Source organism: Vespa mandarinia, chromosome 14, assembly GCF_050613455.1.
Source record: "Vespa mandarinia isolate Hongniang chromosome 14, ASM5061345v1, whole genome shotgun sequence".
Classification (NCBI taxonomy): domain Eukaryota; kingdom Metazoa; phylum Arthropoda; class Insecta; order Hymenoptera; family Vespidae; genus Vespa; species Vespa mandarinia.
Genome location: NC_140823.1, coordinates 2,688,805 through 2,707,830, shown reverse-complemented (window position 1 = coordinate 2,707,830; position 19,026 = coordinate 2,688,805). Strand labels below are relative to the sequence as shown.

The 19,026-nt window shown below is 27.9% G+C and overlaps 1 protein-coding gene across 4 annotated transcripts; it reads right to left on the bottom strand.

Moving 5' to 3' along the window:
• Window positions 1-10,640: 10,640 nt before the first annotated feature.
• On the bottom strand, window positions 10,641-17,468 carry LOC118439958 (ATP-binding cassette sub-family C member 4). 4 transcript variants are annotated; one of them, XM_085661181.1, is made up of 17 exons: window positions 17,395-17,461; window positions 17,272-17,316; window positions 17,014-17,124; window positions 16,435-16,828; window positions 15,879-16,013; window positions 15,590-15,781; window positions 15,081-15,389; window positions 14,159-14,683; window positions 13,746-14,051; window positions 13,487-13,681; window positions 12,871-13,375; window positions 12,523-12,753; window positions 12,154-12,390; window positions 11,786-12,048; window positions 11,259-11,698; window positions 11,003-11,132; window positions 10,642-10,884 (listed from the first exon to the last, which is right to left on the bottom strand). In XM_085661181.1, coding segments are annotated over exons 1-17 (4,230 nt in total). In that variant the 5' UTR covers window positions 17,397-17,461; the 3' UTR covers window positions 10,642-10,674. The 4 variants fall into 4 exon arrangements, with proteins under 4 accessions (XP_035718151.1, XP_085517307.1, XP_035718148.1 ...); XM_035862258.2 differs by having other exon boundaries at window positions 10,641-10,884; window positions 13,490-13,681; window positions 17,272-17,468; XM_035862255.2 differs by having other exon boundaries at window positions 17,272-17,468.
• Between the last annotated feature and the right edge of the window lie 1,558 nt (window positions 17,469-19,026).

Here is a 19,026-nt window from a genome sequence, read left to right as displayed (position 1 = left end):
CCAGGTCTCACTACGTGGAAGTTGCTGCATGTGGAGACCCACGAGCTAACGGTGACTCTACTTTACTCTAAAATACGCGTTCCGCGATCCCGATCCCTTATGCCTTCCGCTTCGGATATCTAGGGCGACTTAGCTAACAGGAGGTATATAGCATCAGCTACAGGGACCCCACTTACAGAGAGCTTTACCGTTCGACACCCTCGCCTCGGGCATAACGGATTATTAAGCACATCTGAATTCGTGCATCCGAATTTCGAACAATCAAAGCGCATTAATCGCGATCGCGACACTCACGTTTGTTATAGTTACGTAGATTCTACTGTTCTATCCAAATTCGCGAAGTAATCTAATCGATATGTCGAAGAAATAAAACGAAGTCCCCGGTAGGACTTTCAATCGCGCAAGCGAACTCTCACGTGAGTGTTAGAATAACGGTGACTCTAAGTTGAAATCCGAAGCGCACTCCGAATTTCAACACTAAAACGAAGTCCATGATAGGACTTTTAATCGCGCCCGGTCACCCACGCAAGAGTTCGGAAAACGGTGACTCTACTCTAAATAAACTAATCGAATATTCGAGCAAACAAAACGAAGTCCCCGGTAGGACTTTTAATCGCGCACGCGAACACTCACGTGAGTGTTAGAATAACGATGACTCTAAGTTGAAATCCAAAGTGACATATGCTAACCGGTATTTAGACTTTCCATGATATTTGTCGGGATTTCCGCCCCGCTACCAAACATTAGGATTGTCATAACATCAGCCAGCTATGTACAGCACTACAAGGTAAACCGTTCGCGCACCCCGAATTTCAACACTAAAACGAAGTCCATGGTAGGACTTTTAATCGCGCCCGGACACCCACGCAAGTGTTCGGAAAACGGTGACTCTATTCTAAAAAAACGCGTTCGCGAGGTAATCTAATCGAATATTCGGGCAAATATAAACGAAGTCCCCGGTAGGACTTTTAAATCGCGTCCACGTTCATTCACGTGAGTGTTAGAAAAACGGTGACTCTACTCTGAATTCGCGTTTTCGATACGAACAATCAAACGAAGTTTAATCGCGCCCGAGAACACCCACGCTTGTGCACGCCGACACTCGCGCGAGTGTTCTTCCTATCCTTCCCGTAACCGCACATAAAAATCGATGATGGGTCTAGCCAGGCGATGACGCATTCGACCAGACGTGAACCTATGCCTTGATGATCTCTCCTGAAAAAAAGGAGCTAAGGAAACATTAGAAGAAGAAAAGAAAAGACATATTGAATATCGCTGCATGATTGGTCGATCATCCCTGACAAAGAAAAAAAGAAGATTAATAAAAGAAAGATAAGAAAATAGAAGTAGGTCTGCACGCTGGTGAAACAACAGTCCGCTTCATCTCATGGGTCCCACCTAATACTTAAAAATGAAAATTAATTAGAATATATTAATAACAAACCTAAAAACATAAAAACATAATTAAAAAGAAATGACATAAATAAATACTAAAAAAACATAATTAAATGGAAATAACATAATAAAAATCTGAAAAGACATAATAAAAAGAAATAACATATTAATAAGATAAATAAAAACATAATTAAAAACATAATTAAAGTAGAAAAGTATGAGTAATAAAAGAAAGCTGCTGAAAAATAAGAAAATATAAGTAGCTCTTCAGGCTGCTGAAACAATAGTCCGCTTTATCTAATGGTTCCTACCTAAAACCTATAAATCATAATTAATAAGAATTTATTAATAACATATCTGAAAACATAATTAAAAACATAATTAGAAAGAAGCAACATATATAAATATTAAACAAACATAATTAAAAATGAACTGGCATAATAAAAATCTGAAAAGACATAATGAAAAGAAATAACATATTAATAAGATAATTAAAAACATAATTAAAATAAGAAAATAATAAACATAATTAAATAAGAAAAATATTAAATAGAAAAGAAAGCTGCAGAAAGATAAGATAATAGAAGCAGTTCTACACGACGCTAAGACAGCAACCCGCACAGAGGCCCACACCCATGTCCCCATCCCATGGGTCCCACCCGAGACTTATAAATCATAATTAATAAGAGTAAATCAGTATGAAAAATATGAAATAGAAAAGAGAGCCACAGAAAGAGAAGAAAAGAGAAGCAGTTCTACACGATGCTAAGACAGCAACCCGCACAGAGGCCCACACCCATGTCCCCATCACATGGGTCCCACCCGAGACTTATAAATCATAATTAATAGGAGCATATAAGAATGGAAAATATGAAATAGAAAAGAGAGCCCCAGAAAGAAAAGAAAAGAGGAGCAGCTCTTTAAGATGCTGAGAAAGCAACCCATACAGAGGCACATACCCATGGGCCTCTCCCATGGGTTCCATCCGAGATATATATAGAGGATAATTAATGACATTAAATAAGAAACAATAGAAATGACAGTAATTATACGAACGATAAAAGGCTGAATTTTATTTGATTAAACTTAAGAAAAATAAAAGTTTAATTAAAAAGAAATGAAATATTCTGAACACAGATATAAATAAATATTATACTCTCTGAAAGAAATATCATATTTATTAATCAATAATATATGATAATATATGTACATGTTCTCTATAACGTTGCTAAGAATATCCTATTATTTAAATATTAATTAATTATTCCTTCACGTGTTCTCGATCCCACGACTCGGACCTAGCTGAAAAGAAACAAGGAAAGAAGAAAGAATTAGTATATATGTATATTAATTATACAAACGATAAACTTTGAAATTTAATTTAATTAAACTTAAAAGCTAAGAAAAAAAGAATATTATTTAAAAAAGAATGAAAAATTCTGAATACTGATCTAAAGAAATATATTAGTTTTACATTTCATAGATATGTGATTTTAATATAGAACTCGATTTTATTAAAATAAAATTATGAATTGAATTGAACTTTAGAAAAGAAAAAATGTGCTAAATTTATCAATCAACTTTAACGTAAAATTTGATTTTATTAAACTAGAATCATAAATTCAATTGAGTTTTAAAAAAAAGTTTAATATTAAAAATGTATAAAATATGAAATAATCGTATTTGCATACGCGTGGCAATATCGGAATATTATTTACGTAATGTTATTATATTTTAGTTTTTTAAATCTACACCCCTACACCCATCACCATAAGAGCATTTTGAGTGACAACATGGTAAAATTAAAGTACGACTAAGAGTCATTCTCGAAAGTTTTTAGTGAACCTTCGAAAATAACTTAATAGTCTAATAGTTGCCCTCTTGAGCCACATGTTGTGGGGGCCTCTTCGATATATAACTTCTTCTTTGCTTCGTGCTTCAACCTAATCGATTATCACTCTAAAACTGTAACGACAAAATTTGACTTCAAATTCTAAGATATGAAAGATAAAATCCTTACACAAACCTAATTTACCTGAAAAAAATATTTATTATTGTTAAAACAGAAATTGATTATTATATTTTCGAAAGATATCTATTGGCTAAACGTAAAAAATTGAAATTAATATATTAATCGCTGAAAATCCTGAGCTAAAAATTAATTAATTTATCATCTAGGCCTACGAACTATGACTCTATAAGTCTCTTTATTTTTTAACAATTATTCTACTCGACTTTTTTCTTTTAAAAGCAATGACTCTATCGAGACTTTTCTTTTATTAATTCAAATTGATTAAATATTTAATTTGTTATTATTTAAAAATATAAAGAAATTCCTTGAACGCTCTTTTCTTACAAACGAAAGTTTTAATTATTATAAAGAAATCATCTATGGTATCGTTTGTAATCAAGAGACTATTCATCGCGAATATCTTCTTGTTCATTCTTTATTAAAACTCATGAATTATAATTCTTTGATATTTCCGCACGAGCAAAATATTTAAAAATGGATATATCCAAAATTTAAAATAAATATAAACGCGCTTGAACAAGAAGACCCTATCCTAATCTAATAAAGAAATTAAAAAATAAAAAACCATTCACGAGTAAATCTCTGAACAAATTTACTCGTGGTCACTCAATGCTCTTTTACTAATAAATTACAACCAATCACCCGTGTCAATTCGGACCTTTCGTCCTCGACATGATTGAGTGATCGGAGGGACTTAAAAATTCACTTACAACTTAAGAAGTTCTGCGATGGCTCCAAAACACTCGTCCGCGATATAATCGAAATTGTTGATTAGGTAGGTCGACATCGAAGTTGATCAAAATCCTCTTCAATGATGCACTGATTCTATTACGCGATAAATAATTTTCGACGAACGGTCACTGAATTTACTTCGCGAAACTATACTGTCCTTTGCAAATACAGTCAATGTGACTGATAAAAAAGTAATACGTTTTGCTGAATAAACACTGATTCTAACGATTGCATTGCACGCAATCGATGCAAATATACTTGTTGTTTAAATCGCGAAACCCGAACGAACAAACACTGCTTCTACTTCGCGATATTCTTATTTAAGCGATACCGAAAATATTCGATTAAACCATTGCTTCACGCGCGATTGCAATGATGTTCTGAAACAAAAAAATAAAAACAAAATTATTACTATCAATGTTATAATAAAAATAAATATATAAATTATTGAAGAAACGTGTAATATAAAAATATATTTACATTAAATAATAGCAGATACTACCAGCAAAGAGTTACTGAGATACTTTCGATGTTTACTCGTCAAAGGCCAAAGAAGAACTGATTTGATAATCGTCCAAATCCATAAAAATTTGTAAGTATCGAAACTTCAAATTAAAATGATTCTAAGTTCCACGCGCGTATCTTTTTTATAATATTAAAATGTATCTACTATTATTTAAATATTATTTTATTGTGCTCCGTGTATGTTAAATATTGTTTAATTAATTATAAAATTACCGAAATTATTAATTTATAAGTTTTCGCGATTAGAATTAGAGAGCACGATGTGCACTGGTCGGAGTGCAGAAGTAAACTAACTCACGAATCGTCAAAGTTAATAAAAAGAACATTTATGTTTATATTGCAGAAGGCCAACAACCGAGAATTAAAAATTTTTAAGTATTGGAATTTTATCTTAACTTATTTTTACTTTCTCGCGTGTTTCTTTCTTTATAATGTTTAAATGAATCTACTATTGTTTAAATATTGTTTTATTGTGCTCCGTGTACGTTAAATGTTGTTTAATTAATTATAAAATTACCGAAATTATTAATTTATAAGTTTTCGCGATTAGAATTAGAGAGCACGATGTGCACTGGTCGGAGTGCAGAAGTAAACTAACTCACGAATCGTCAAAGTTAATAAAAAGAACATTTATGTTTATATTGCAGAAGGCCAACAACCGAGAATTAAAAATTTTTAAGTATTGGAATTTTATCTTAACTTATTTTTACTTTCTCGCGTGTTTCTTTCTTTATAATGTTTAAATGAATCTACTATTGTTTAAATATTGTTTTATTGTGCTCCGTGTACGTTAAATATTGTTTAATTAATTATAAAATTACCGAAATTATTAATTTATAAGTTTTCGCGATTAGAATTAGAGAGTACGATGTGCACTGGTCGGAGTGCAGAAGTAAACTAACTCACGAATTGTCAAAGTTAATAAAAAGAACATTTATGTTTATATTGCAGAAGGCCAACAACCGAGAATTAAAAATTTTTAAGTATTGGAATTTTATTTTAAAATTATTTTTAGTTTCTGGCGTGTTTCTTTCTTTATAATGTTTAAATGAATCTACTATTGTTTAAATATTGTTTTATTGTGCTCCGTGTACGTTAAATGTTGTTTAATTAATTATAAAATTACCGAAATTATTAATTTATAAGTTTTCGCGATTAGAATTAGAGAGCACGATGTGCACTGGTCGGAGTGCAGAAGTAAACTAACTCACGAATCGTCAAAGTTAATAAAAAGAACATTTATGTTTATATTGCAGAAGGCCAACAACCGAGAATTAAAAATTTTTAAGTATTGGAATTTTATCTTCAACTTATTTTTACTTTCTCGCGTGTTTCTTTCTTTATAATGTTTAAATGAATCTACTATTGTTTAAATATTGTTTTATTGTGCTCCGTGTACGTTAAATATTGTTTAATTAATTATAAAATTACCGAAATTATTAATTTATAAGTTTTCGCGATTAGAATTAGAGAGCACGATGTGCACTGGTCGGAGTGCAGAAGTAAACTAACTCACGAATCGTCAAAGTTAATAAAAAGAACATTTATGTTTATATTGCAGAAGGCCAACAACCGAGAATTAAAAATTTTTAAGTATTGGAATTTTATCTTAACTTATTTTTACTTTCACGCGTGTTTCTTTCTTTATAATGTTTAAATGAATCTACTATTGTTTAAATATTGTTTTATTGTGCTCCGTGTACGTTAAATGTTGTTTAATTAATTATAAAATTACCGAAATTATTAATTTATAAGTTTTCGCGATTAGAATTAGAGAGCACGATGTGCACTGGTCGGAGTGCAGAAGTAAACTAACTCACGAATCGTCAAAGTTAATAAAAAGAACATTTATGTTTATATTGCAGAAGGCCAACTACCGAGAATTAAAAATTTTTAAGTATTGGAATTTTATCTTCAACTTATTTTTACTTTCTCGCGTGTTTCTTTCTTTATAATGTTTAAATGAATCTACTATTGTTTAAATATTGTTTTATTGTGCTCCGTGTACGTTAAATGTTGTTTAATTAATTATAAAATTACCGAAATTATTAATTTATAAGTTTTCGCGATTAGAATTAGAGAGCACGATGTGCACTGGTCGGAGTGCAGAAGTAAACTAACTCACGAATCGTCAAAGTTAATAAAAAGAACATTTATGTTTATATTGCAGAAGGCCAACAACCGAGAATTAAAAATTTTTAAGTATTGGAATTTTATCTTCAACTTATTTTTACTTTCTCGCGTGTTTCTTTCTTTATAATGTTTAAATGAATCTACTATTGTTTAAATATTGTTTTATTGTGCTCCGTGTACGTTAAATATTGTTTAATTAATTATAAAATTACCGAAATTATTAATTTATAAGTTTTCGCGATTAGAATTAGAGAGCACGATGTGCACTGGTCGGAGTGCAGAAGTAAACTAACTCACGAATCGTCAAAGTTAATAAAAAGAACATTTATGTTTATATTGCAGAAGGCCAACTACCGAGAATTAAAAATTTTTAAGTATTGGAATTTTATTTTAAAATTATTTTTAGTTTCTCGCGTGTTTCTTTCTTTATAATGTTTAAATGAATCTACTATTGTTTAAATATTGTTTTATTGTGCTCCGTGTACGTTAAATGTTGTTTAATTAATTATAAAATTACCGAAATTATTAATTTATAAGTTTTCGCGATTAGAATTAGAGAGCACGATGTGCACTGGTCGGAGTGCAGAAGTAAACTAACTCACGAATCGTCAAAGTTAATAAAAAGAACATTTATGTTTATATTGCAGAAGGCCAACAACCGAGAATTAAAAATTTTTAAGTATTGGAATTTTATCTTAACTTATTTTTACTTTCTCGCGTGTTTCTTTCTTTATAATGTTTAAATGAATCTACTATTGTTTAAATATTGTTTTATTGTGCTCCGTGTACGTTAAATGTTGTTTAATTAATTATAAAATTACCGAAATTATTAATTTATAAATTTTCGCGATTAGAATTAGAGAGTACGATGTGCACTGGTCGGAGTGCAGAAGTAAACTAACTCACGAATTGTCAAAGTTAATAAAAAGAACATTTATGTTTATATTGCAGAAGGCCAACTACCGAGAATTAAAAATTTTTAAGTATTGGAATTTTATTTTAAAATTATTTTTAGTTTCTCGCGTGTTTCTTTCTTTATAATGTTTAAATGAATCTACTATTGTTTAAATATTGTTTTATTGTGCTCCGTGTACGTTAAATGTTGTTTAATTAATTATAAAATTACCGAAATTATTAATTTATAAGTTTTCGCGATTAGAATTAGAGAGTACGATGTGCACTGGTCGGAGTGCAGAAGTAAACTAACTCACGAATTGTCAAAGTTAATAAAAAGAACATTTATGTTTATATTGCAGAAGGCCAACAACCGAGAATTAAAAATTTTTAAGTATTGGAATTTTATCTTAACTTATTTTTACTTTCTCGCGTGTTTCTTTCTTTATAATGTTTAAATGAATCTACTATTGTTTAAATATTATTTTATTTTGCTCCGTCTATGTTAAATATTGTTTAATTAATTATAAAATTGCCGAAATCATTAATTTATAAGTTTCTGGGTTCAGAGAAAGAGAATCGCGATGTGCACAGGTTGGAGTGCAAGAGATGACTAACTCGGTGTCTATCAAAGTCAGGAAAAAGATGTTTATGTTTATATTACACGAGGCAACTACTCCGAAATTAAAATTTTAAAGTAATAGAAGGTTATTAAAAGTTTTTAAAATTATTTTAATTCTCGCGCGTGTTTCTTTCTTTATATTGTTTAAATGAATCTACTATTGTTTAAATATTACACTATTCTATCCCGTGTTCAATAAAAATCGATTAAATAATTATAAAATTATCGAGGGTATTAATTTATGAGTTTCCGCGTTCAGGAAATGATAATCGCGATGTGCAGTTGTTGGAGTGTAGAAGAGAACTAACTTGGAAACCGTCAAAGTTAAGGAAAAATGCGTTTATGTTTATATTACACAAGGCCAACTATCCCGAAATTAAAATTTTTAAGTATCGAAATATTAAATTTAAATTTTTCTAAGTCCCGCACGAGTTTCCGTCTTTCTAATGTTTAAATAAATGTACTATTGTTTAAATATTACGTTATTCTATCCCGCATACATGTATGATTGTTTAAATAATTATAAAATTAGCGAAAGTATTAATATATAAGTTCTCGCGTTTAAAAAGAGAGAGATTAGGTGTGCACACGTCGGAGTACAAGAGAGGATTAACTCAGTAATTGTCAAAGTTAATAGAAGGACCGTTTCTGTTTATATCTCGCAAGGCCAACAACACGGAGATTAGAAATCTTTAAGTATTGGAATTTTAAAGTAAAATTATTTTATATTTTGCGCGTTTAGGTCTTTATAATGTTTCAACGAATGTACTGTTGTTTAAATTTTAGTTTATTGTACTCCGCGTACAACGTATATTGCTTAAACAATAACAAAATAATGAAAGTATTAATTTATAAGATTTCGCGTTTAGAAAAGAAAAATCACGATGTGCACACGTCGGAGTGCAGGAAAGAACTAACTCGGTAATTGAAAAAGATAATAGAAGGTCCGTTTATGTTTATATTACGCAAGAACAACAACACCGAGATTAAATCTTTAAGTATTGGAATTTTAAATTGAAATTATTTTGTTTTTCGCGCGTATCGATCTTTATAATGTTTAAATGAATCTACTATTGTTTAAATATTACTTTATTGTGCTCCGTGTACAACATATATTGTTTAAATAATTATAAAATTAACGAAAGTATTAATTTATAAGTTTTCGCGATTAGAAATAGAGAGTACGATGTGCACTGCTCGGAATGCAGAAGTAAACTAACTCACGAATCGTCAAAGTTAATCAAAAGAGCGTTTATGTTTATATTGCAGAAGGCCATCAACCGAGAATTAAAAATTTTTAAGTACTGGAATTTTATTTTCAAATTATTTTTAGTTTCTAGCGTGTTTCTTTCTTTATAATGTTTAAATGAATCTACTATTGTTAAAATATTACTTTATTGTGCTCCGTGTACAACATATATTGTTTAAATAATTATAAAATTATCGAAAGTATTAATTTATAAGTTCTCGCGTTTAAAAAGAGAGAAATTAGGTGTGCTCACGTCGGAGTGCAAGAGAGAACTAACTCGATATTTATCAAAGTTAATAGAAGGACTGTTTATGTTTATATATCGCAAGGCCAACAACACCGAGATTAAAATTTTTAATTATTGAAATTTTAAAGTAAAATTATTTTAAATTTTTCACGCGTATTGATATTTGTAATGTTTAAACGAATGTGCTATTGTTTAAATTTTAGTTTATTGTATTCTGTGTACAATGTATATTGTTTATATCGCAAGGCCAACAACACCGAGATTAAAATTTTAAAGTATTGGAATTTTAAAATAAAATTATTTAAAATTTTTCACGTGTATTGATATTTGTAATGTTTAAACGAATGTGCTATTGTTTAAATTTTAGTTTATTGTATTCTGTGTACAATGTATATTGTTTAAATAATTACAAAATTATGGAAAGTATTAATTTATAAGTTTTTGTATTAAGAAAGCTAAAGTTTTAATGTGTACTCGTGGGAATGCAAAAAAAAAAATACTATATTAAAATAAATCATAGAAATTATTTTTTGTATATAACATCACAATATTTCTAATATATATAATATCATACACGTAGTTGTATGTTAAATAAAATATTAGTGCATATATATATGTATATATATATATATATATATATATATATATATATATATTTACACATACGTATTTGTCTATCCTATTAAATAGAATTTTTGAAATATTTTGAAATATATTGATTATAATATTTACAGCCATTCATCTTAATTGCAAATAATACAGTCATCAGGGGTGCTTAAGTAAAAGAATATTTTAGATGGAATATATATATATATATATATATATATATAACTTTTTTTCTTTATTTATAATGATATATATTCTTGATTTGTATTTATTGTTAATTCAGTTTCAGTGGAAATATCATCAAGATTGTGTTCCTTTGTATCTCGCCGATAAGCCATCTCTGCTTGCTGCAAAAGGTTCTTAGACATAATACGTCCTGTATTATTCACCATTTGAGCAAACAAACCATTAGGTTTATTACGTAATAACTCGTAGGGATGATCAAATTCCTGTTGATCATAAGCATAATATTTGTAAAAATGCAAATTCAATAAAATAATTATGATAACATTGTAGATATAAATTTACTCTAAATTATAAGATTGTTATAAAATATCTTATTCATACCGCAATTTCTCCACCGTCCATCACTATAATACGATTGCTATCAATAATAGTATTCAAACGATGAGCCACACATAAAACAGTATAATCAACAAATTTAGTTCTTAAAGTACGTTGTATCAATTCATCGGTTCTAAAAAGAAACACAAGTAATTATTTATCATTAATAATATTATTATCCGTATATATATATATATATATATATATATATATATAAATAATGTGTAAATTAATTATTCATAAAAATTATTCTACTAACTGTGAATCTATATTAGCAGTTGCCTCATCGAGAACTATAATACGATTTTTCCTCAGCATACTTCTAGCCAAGCATATTAATTGTTTTTGACCAATGCTCAAATTGTTACCATTAGATAAAATTTGATCGTTCAAGCCTATATCAGTGAATTCGACCTCTCGAAGAACATCCCAAAGATGTATGTCGTCATATTGCTTAAATGGATCCAAATTATATCGCAAACTTGCAGCAAAGAGAATTGGTTCTTGTGGAATAATAGATATTCGAGAACGTAATTGTTGCAAGTCTATTGTACTTGTATCCTTTTCATCAATTATTATCTCTCCTTCTAAACCTTCAGAAAATAGACGAAAGAGTGCACTTATTAATGAAGATTTTCCAGCTCCTGTTCTTCCAACAATACCGACTTTCCATCCTGCTTCTATCGTAACTGTTAGATTCTAATCATTAAAAAAAAAATGTCTCATTATCGTAATCGAAATATTACTTGTTAAATATTTATATATATATATATGTATGAAATTTACCTTTAAAACAGGTGGTTCATTCGGACTATATCTCATAGAAACATTCTTTAATATTAATCTACCTTGCGATGGCCATGTTGGCGGCAGTGGGTTCGTTATTATCAAAGATTTCTCCTTAGGGAGATCCATATATTGGAATATTCTTTCGACCGATGTCATTTGAATAATTACTTCGATAGATTGTTTTATACCATATTGTAACATACTAATAATAATAAGGGCTTGCGATATAGCTAAACCTACATCTCCACTCAATGTATTATCTGTAATATTACAAGCGCATGTAACATTTCCTTTTGATATTTTCCTTTGCACCTTTGAAATTTTATTATTCATTTACGTTAAATAATTGTGATTATTATAAATACCTTTAGGTACGAGAACAAAATAAAAACATATAAAGGCTATGACAAAGGATATTAATATATCGAAGACTAAACCAAGAAGTGCGGATGCTGCTAATAAGAGATACCAAGTGCCTGTATGTTTATCTTGTAAATAATCAAACTTTTTTTGCAACAAATCTTGTGTAGCCTTACCGCTACTTCTTATCGTCGATAAACCATTTAATGTTGTACCGACGTGACAAAATATCGGGCTCTTACCTTGAAATAAAAATTACATTTATTACGATCAAATATCAACTTATATAAAATAAATATGACAATATTTTTAAATACAGTAAGGAAAAAAAAAGAAAAAAAAAAAAAAAGCAAAAAGAAAATAACTATACTTACATATACTCTCATATCGTTTAATACTTTGCACAGTTCTAACGTATATTATTTTTATGAAATAAGTAAAGATACCTAATATAATGAATGGTATAATTGTCCAATAATTCACAATTATTTCTATAATAATAATACCAAGTGTAACTAGAGAAATTTGTATTACTTCTATCATTGGCTTTGGTAATAATTCATCTACGGCTCCCATATCTTTTGAAAATCTATTCAGTATTCTTCCTAAAATAATATCTTGATGAAATATTTTATAAAATTCAAATAAAATTTCTTCGATAGTATCGTTGAATAATTATATATTTATTTATTAAAGATATTTTATATTGAAACATTGCTCACCGGAAGGATTCGTATGAAAAAAGCGCATGTTAGCTTGCAAAAGATTGTTAAACGAATCATTATGAATTTTACGAGAGGCGATTACGCAAAGTTGCATAAAAAAGATGCTGCGCACAAGTACCGTAATTATACAAATAACAATCAAGATTGTATAAATGTATATAGCAGACGTTGTTGTTAACAATCCTAAATTATCTAAGGATATAAAGTTCGATAAAATAGTATTCTGTATCGTATTTCGATATTCCTCTTGTTTATTCATGATTAAAGTTTTATTTTTAGAACTTCTTATGACTTCTAAATTGGTCCAATAAGATACCCAATAATCGGTAGCGTTTGTAATTATTTGCGTTACTATAGATATTATTACAAAAATAATTAACGTCAACCATGAGCCTCCATATCGAAAATATTTGACATATAATTTCCAAGGAATATTTTTTGTTAAAAATAATTCTTCTTGTTCGTTGGTATCCGCATTTTCATAATCACCATGTACAGATTCCTGTCATAATAATTATATTCATATATATATATATATATATATATATATTTGAAACATTACAAACGGTTATATATCATGTTGAATTCTTCGATATATTAATATATTTATTACCACGACCGAACTGTTGTATGATCTAATAGATGCTCTACTTCTTATACTATCTCTGTTATATCCAAAAAGATTTTCATTTGTATCCTCCTTAATTTCGTTATTTTCCCTCTCCATTTTGATACGAGTGACCATTTTCAAAAATTCATCATTATTTTTCATTAATTCATTATAATTTCCTTTCATTTTGACGGTACCCTTATTAAAATAATATTCAAATTTAATATCGTTTTAATTAAATTTTATCAATTTCATTACTCACATGATCCAGTGCCATTATAACATCCGCAGATTTGATAAACTGCAATTGATGCGTAGCTAATATCCTCGTCTTATCACGAAGATATTGTACGATACATTTTGTAAATATGTGCTTGGCAACTTTTGTATCTACAGCGCTCAATGGATCGTCCAATAAATAAATATCTGCTTGTTTATAAATGGCTCTTGCCAAACTTACTCGAGCTTTTTGCCCGCCAGATAACATTATCCCTCTTTCCCCGACAGTAGTCATATCACCTTGAGGTAATTGCTGGAAATCTTTATTTAAGGCACATACTCGCGTTACCTAGAAATAAATTATTAAGATGAATTTGTTCGTTCGTTTTCTTTTCTTTTTTTTTTTCTTTTTTTTTTTTCTAAATCAAACAGATCAACGATCATGTCTACACCTACGTCCGTATATCTTTTGTTATCGTACAATTCACCAAAGAGAATATTTTCTTTAATAGTACCACCAAAAAGCCATGGTTCTTGGGAGGCATAAGAAAATCTAATGTTTTTATTATCAGTGAAATAATTTGTTAAGTTCGCATGAGAGTCCCCTTTTGTAGGCAAGTTTTGTAATATCTTGATGGTACCAGCACCCAAAGGAAGTTCCTTCAAAAGTGTATTTAAAAGGGCTGTCTTTCCTGATCCAACTTGACCCAATAAAATACATAACTGGCCCGGATCCACTTTCATACTGATATTACATAGAGTAGGTGGTAATTTGCTCGACACCCAATTTGATGATACTTTTATCAATTCAATCGATGGTTGTTTTTTCGGCTCGACGTTTATTACCGGCTCTTCCTTCTTCAAAATGATCCTACAATATTCAATATCATTTTTATCTCCTTTTTTCTCATATTTTGATGACATTGATGACATCAATGACGTTTGATCGTTCGATATCACTTCGTCCAACAATAAAAATTCCTGAAATAATTGTTTGAAATATTTATTTTTCTTTTCTTTCTTTTTCTTTGTTTTTCTTTTTTTTTTTTTTCTTTCGTATAATTACCACGGCAAAAAGCTTAATTACGTATATATAGAAATTTAATTAAGCGCATTTATAACTCCGACGTTCTCTTTTATTTTTCTAATAATCATACGTTTAGCGTATGAATAAAATTTCTTTCTGACAAATAAATAATATTTCATATAACACTTTTGCAACGATAAAGATTAATTTGTTAAATTAATTTTTAATGACTTAAAAAAAAAATTGATTAAATAACATCAATTTATATTTCTGATTTATAAATTATAATGTACTTTATAATGAATTACGAATAATTAATTTATAAAGTAGAAATAAAATATTACAACGAACCTCGATTCTATTAATAGTTATTGTGGTCTCGTTCCAAGATATTAGAGCTTGTAGAAAAAACATGACGATCGTTAATTGTAAAATATTGAAGAAGGTTGTCCAAACATATGTATATTCTGGATTTAATGTCTTGTTTGTAAGAGCGTACGAAACCATAGAAAAATATAGTGTCATTCTTTCGGTAAATATTAACATAGACAGAGCTAATACTTTAATAAACGAGCTAATCCTAATTTTTTTCATTTCCGCTATACGTGTTGTTATTACAAATTTACTGAACGGCTTTTCCCATCCATACATTTTGATCATCTGAAAACAAAACAAAAAAAATAAAAAAACACCAAAATTCATTTTATATCGATACTTCATGTTACGATCATATCTATAATATGTATTTCTATGGAATGAATTTGTGAAATACTTTTTTTTTTTTTTATTATCATTATTATTATTATCATTATTATTAATTTTTTTTTTCTTTTCTTTTATTAATTGAAAATTTCTACCACCTGTATGCCTGTTATAAATTCGTTTATAAGTTGTATCCTTGTATCCGTTAAAACTGCTAGACTTGCTCTTAATTTTTTACTTATTACAGGAAAATATCCTTGAATTGGAAAAGATACCAATAAGAGACATGCAATGCCAAAAAATGTTGAAGATCCGATCATCGTCCACATTATGTAGGTTACTACTACGAGCTACGAGTGATTTTATAATAATATAATTTAATTTTTTATTTATTAAGAAATAATATTTCATCATTGCCAATTTTAGGCATAAGTTTTTATTTATTACCTGAATCGGTCCAATCCATAAATAATGCAGATAAATGAGTACAGTATCAAAACGATTCATATCATTGCTAAGAATATTAAGAATTTGTCCACCATTAGTCGTTTGCATTAAAGCTGTTTTACTCAGTCGTAATATCTGTAATAGATATATGTATATATGTATATATATATATATATATATATATATATACATACGTTACATTATTTATTTTAATTATTATTGTTTTATATGTTTAAGTATTTTTTTATATTACATAAATGCAAACGTCAACGAAATGTCGTCAAAGAAATGATAAGAAACGAATGTAAACTTACATAATTTATGAGGTATATAATATTGATAAGAATTCAAAAAATATTTAAAAAGAAAAAAATAAAAAAATAAAAAAAAAAAAGGAAAAAAAAGGAAAAAAAAAAAAGAAAAAGCATAAAATATTCAGACCTTGAATTATTACTTAAATATTACGTAATTAAAGTCCACATTTTTCATATATAATTTATATAACGTTATATAGAAATTAATAATTATCTACGTTAAAATCAAACAATTGACATACTTTTTTGTATATTAGAGAACTGCAAGCTATACGTATTTGCATTCCTATTTCTTGACTTTTAAAATATACATGATGGAAAATGCAAACAGATACGATGATATCGATGACCAGACCAAAACAATAAATGATCACTTTTTCTTTCGTTACTGTTTTTGAATTTGTCGAAGATACATTAAAATAATTTATTATCCATCCTTGTAATATTGGTTGTAACGTATACAATATTACAGTATGAACAAACAAAAATCCTGATATTAAAAAATATTTACGCCAAAATATACGATATAATGCCTTGTACAAGGACGGTTTTATATCTTTGTTTAATTTTTTATTACCGTCCTTTTCCAATACATATTCGAAATCCTGTAATTTCTCCCATTCGCGACGCCATTCTCTGTAAAAGAAAAAAAGTCAAGAAAGAAAGAAGAAAAGAAAAAAGAACAAAAAAAAAAGAAACAATGTACCGAGCAAATTTAATTTCTTTTTTTTTTTTCTTTTTCTTTTTTTTCCGTCGAAAAGGATAAATTCAATGGAAAAGAAAAAGTGATCAATATTTGTGTATAAATTAAATTATTAAACCTTTCGAGCAAATTTCCAAGATTTTCCGATTGGTTGAACTTCAATGGTTCATAAATATCATCCAACGTTAATGTTTTGTTTAGTCCTTTTTTAAATATATCCTTGAGCCACCTAATGTAATATTTGTTGGATATTGAAGGAAAAAAAGAAAAGAAAGACTTAATTATTAATAATTAACAAAGTTTTCAGAGGTCAAAGAGGGAGGAATGCTAGACGAATTTGACAAATAACGTAATTAGAAAAATAACGAGAACAAACCAAAAAGTTAAAACACTAAATATATTTGCCGATTCCTTTGGATTCCTGTTAACAGGACACTTTTGTATATGCATGTTTTCTATTAAATAATTTTAATTAAAACAAAAAAAAAAATATATATACATATATTCTTTTTGATATTATTATCCGTAAATATTTCTTATTCAAACGTACTGCCTTCACTGTTATTCATTCGAAAAGTTTAGAGTCACTGAAAATTCGTCATCGGCTAAGGCTTTTGTATCTTTCTACTTACATAATAATTAGTTGAAAAGTGATAACAATAAGTAAACTAGTTACTTACCATTTTTTGATAATAGATTATTATACGTATTTCAAGAATCGATCTTTTTTTTTCATTACATTTATTTATAAATCATATATTACATGCGAGTTGTGTAAATAATATAACATTATTTTCATTGTAAAATATTATATATATATATATATATATATATATATATATATATATATGTATATATATATATATATATGCGTAGTCAGTCGATTATACCATTACAATCTATGTTTAGTAATTTTATTCGACAATACAAAATTTTATACTTTCATTTTGTAATTTTCTTATCGCATTTATTAACTATAATAATAAATATAACTAATGTTTATAAATACAATTAATATCTTTCCTTATTCCACTTTCCTATAATTGTAAAAGTAGTATAAAATTTTTAAGACCTATATATGTATATCCAATTTTTGTATTACAAATTGAAAATACGAAAGTGTAGACAATTATTTGTCATATATATATCAAGAATTACTACCTCTTTTTATTTTTATATTCATCAAAATTAAACGTATTCGAGAAAATTCAATAAATTCTTTTCTGTTAGATCATATATATATATGCTACTAGTAATTATGTTTTTGAGATCCATTCAAGATCAATTGACCGTGTTTGTATTGTCTTTATATAAGTACAAACCCAGTATCTTTGTATGAAATACAAAATAGGCACGAGTGACGTATAATTTACGTTCATGAATAATACTATTTTTAATATTTTTACGTAACAAATACCATTTCATATGCAATTTTCCAATGTATTTATCATTTCTTTCCAAGTATTTGTTATTTTGAAAGCGATAGTTAAAATTAACCGGAATTGTTTATAGATCTCTGTACTATGATATTTAAAATAACATTTTTTTTTTTTTTTTAATGAATCCATCCAGACATATTTAAAAAGTTGATACAGAGTTATACACACACACACACACACACATACACACGTACTCACACATATAAATATAAAACGTAAAGATCTCAAAGAATTTTAGAATATATCAACGACTTTCCAAAATAATTGTATATTGCACTTTGTTATTATTTTCAAAAACACAATGAACTCTTTGCAATCGTGGCTAATAATGGCATAAAATAAAGAAAATAAATCCAAATATGACGGGTAAGCCCACATAAAGAATATACATTAAGGCAAATATGCCATTGAAAACATAAAACGTTGAAAACATTGATAAAATAATACAATATGTTAAAATGAGATTTAATATTTTGGAAGATCTATGCATTATAATAATAATAATAATATATACATATATATACTTAATAATTATTATAAAATCATTCATATATATATGTACATATATATAAATATATATATGTATATATATGTATATATATGTATATATATATATATATATATATATATATATATATATATATATACATAGGTATAGTCTTTCCTATGGATTAAGTTAACATTACTATAGT

Excerpts from the sequence above, each read along its gene's own strand:
- LOC118439958 (XM_035862255.2), bottom strand. The coding sequence starts at position 17,345 with ATGCATATACAAAAGTGTCCTGTTAACAGGAATCCAAAGGAATCGGCA. Across the intron at positions 14,052-14,158 it reads ATAACAAAAGATATACGGAC|GTAACGCGAGTATGTGCCTT; the intron begins GTAGGTGTAGAC and ends ATTTATTTCTAG. Across the intron at positions 13,376-13,486 it reads CATACAACAGTTCGGTCGTG|GAATCTGTACATGGTGATTA; the intron begins GTAATAAATATA and ends TTATTATGACAG.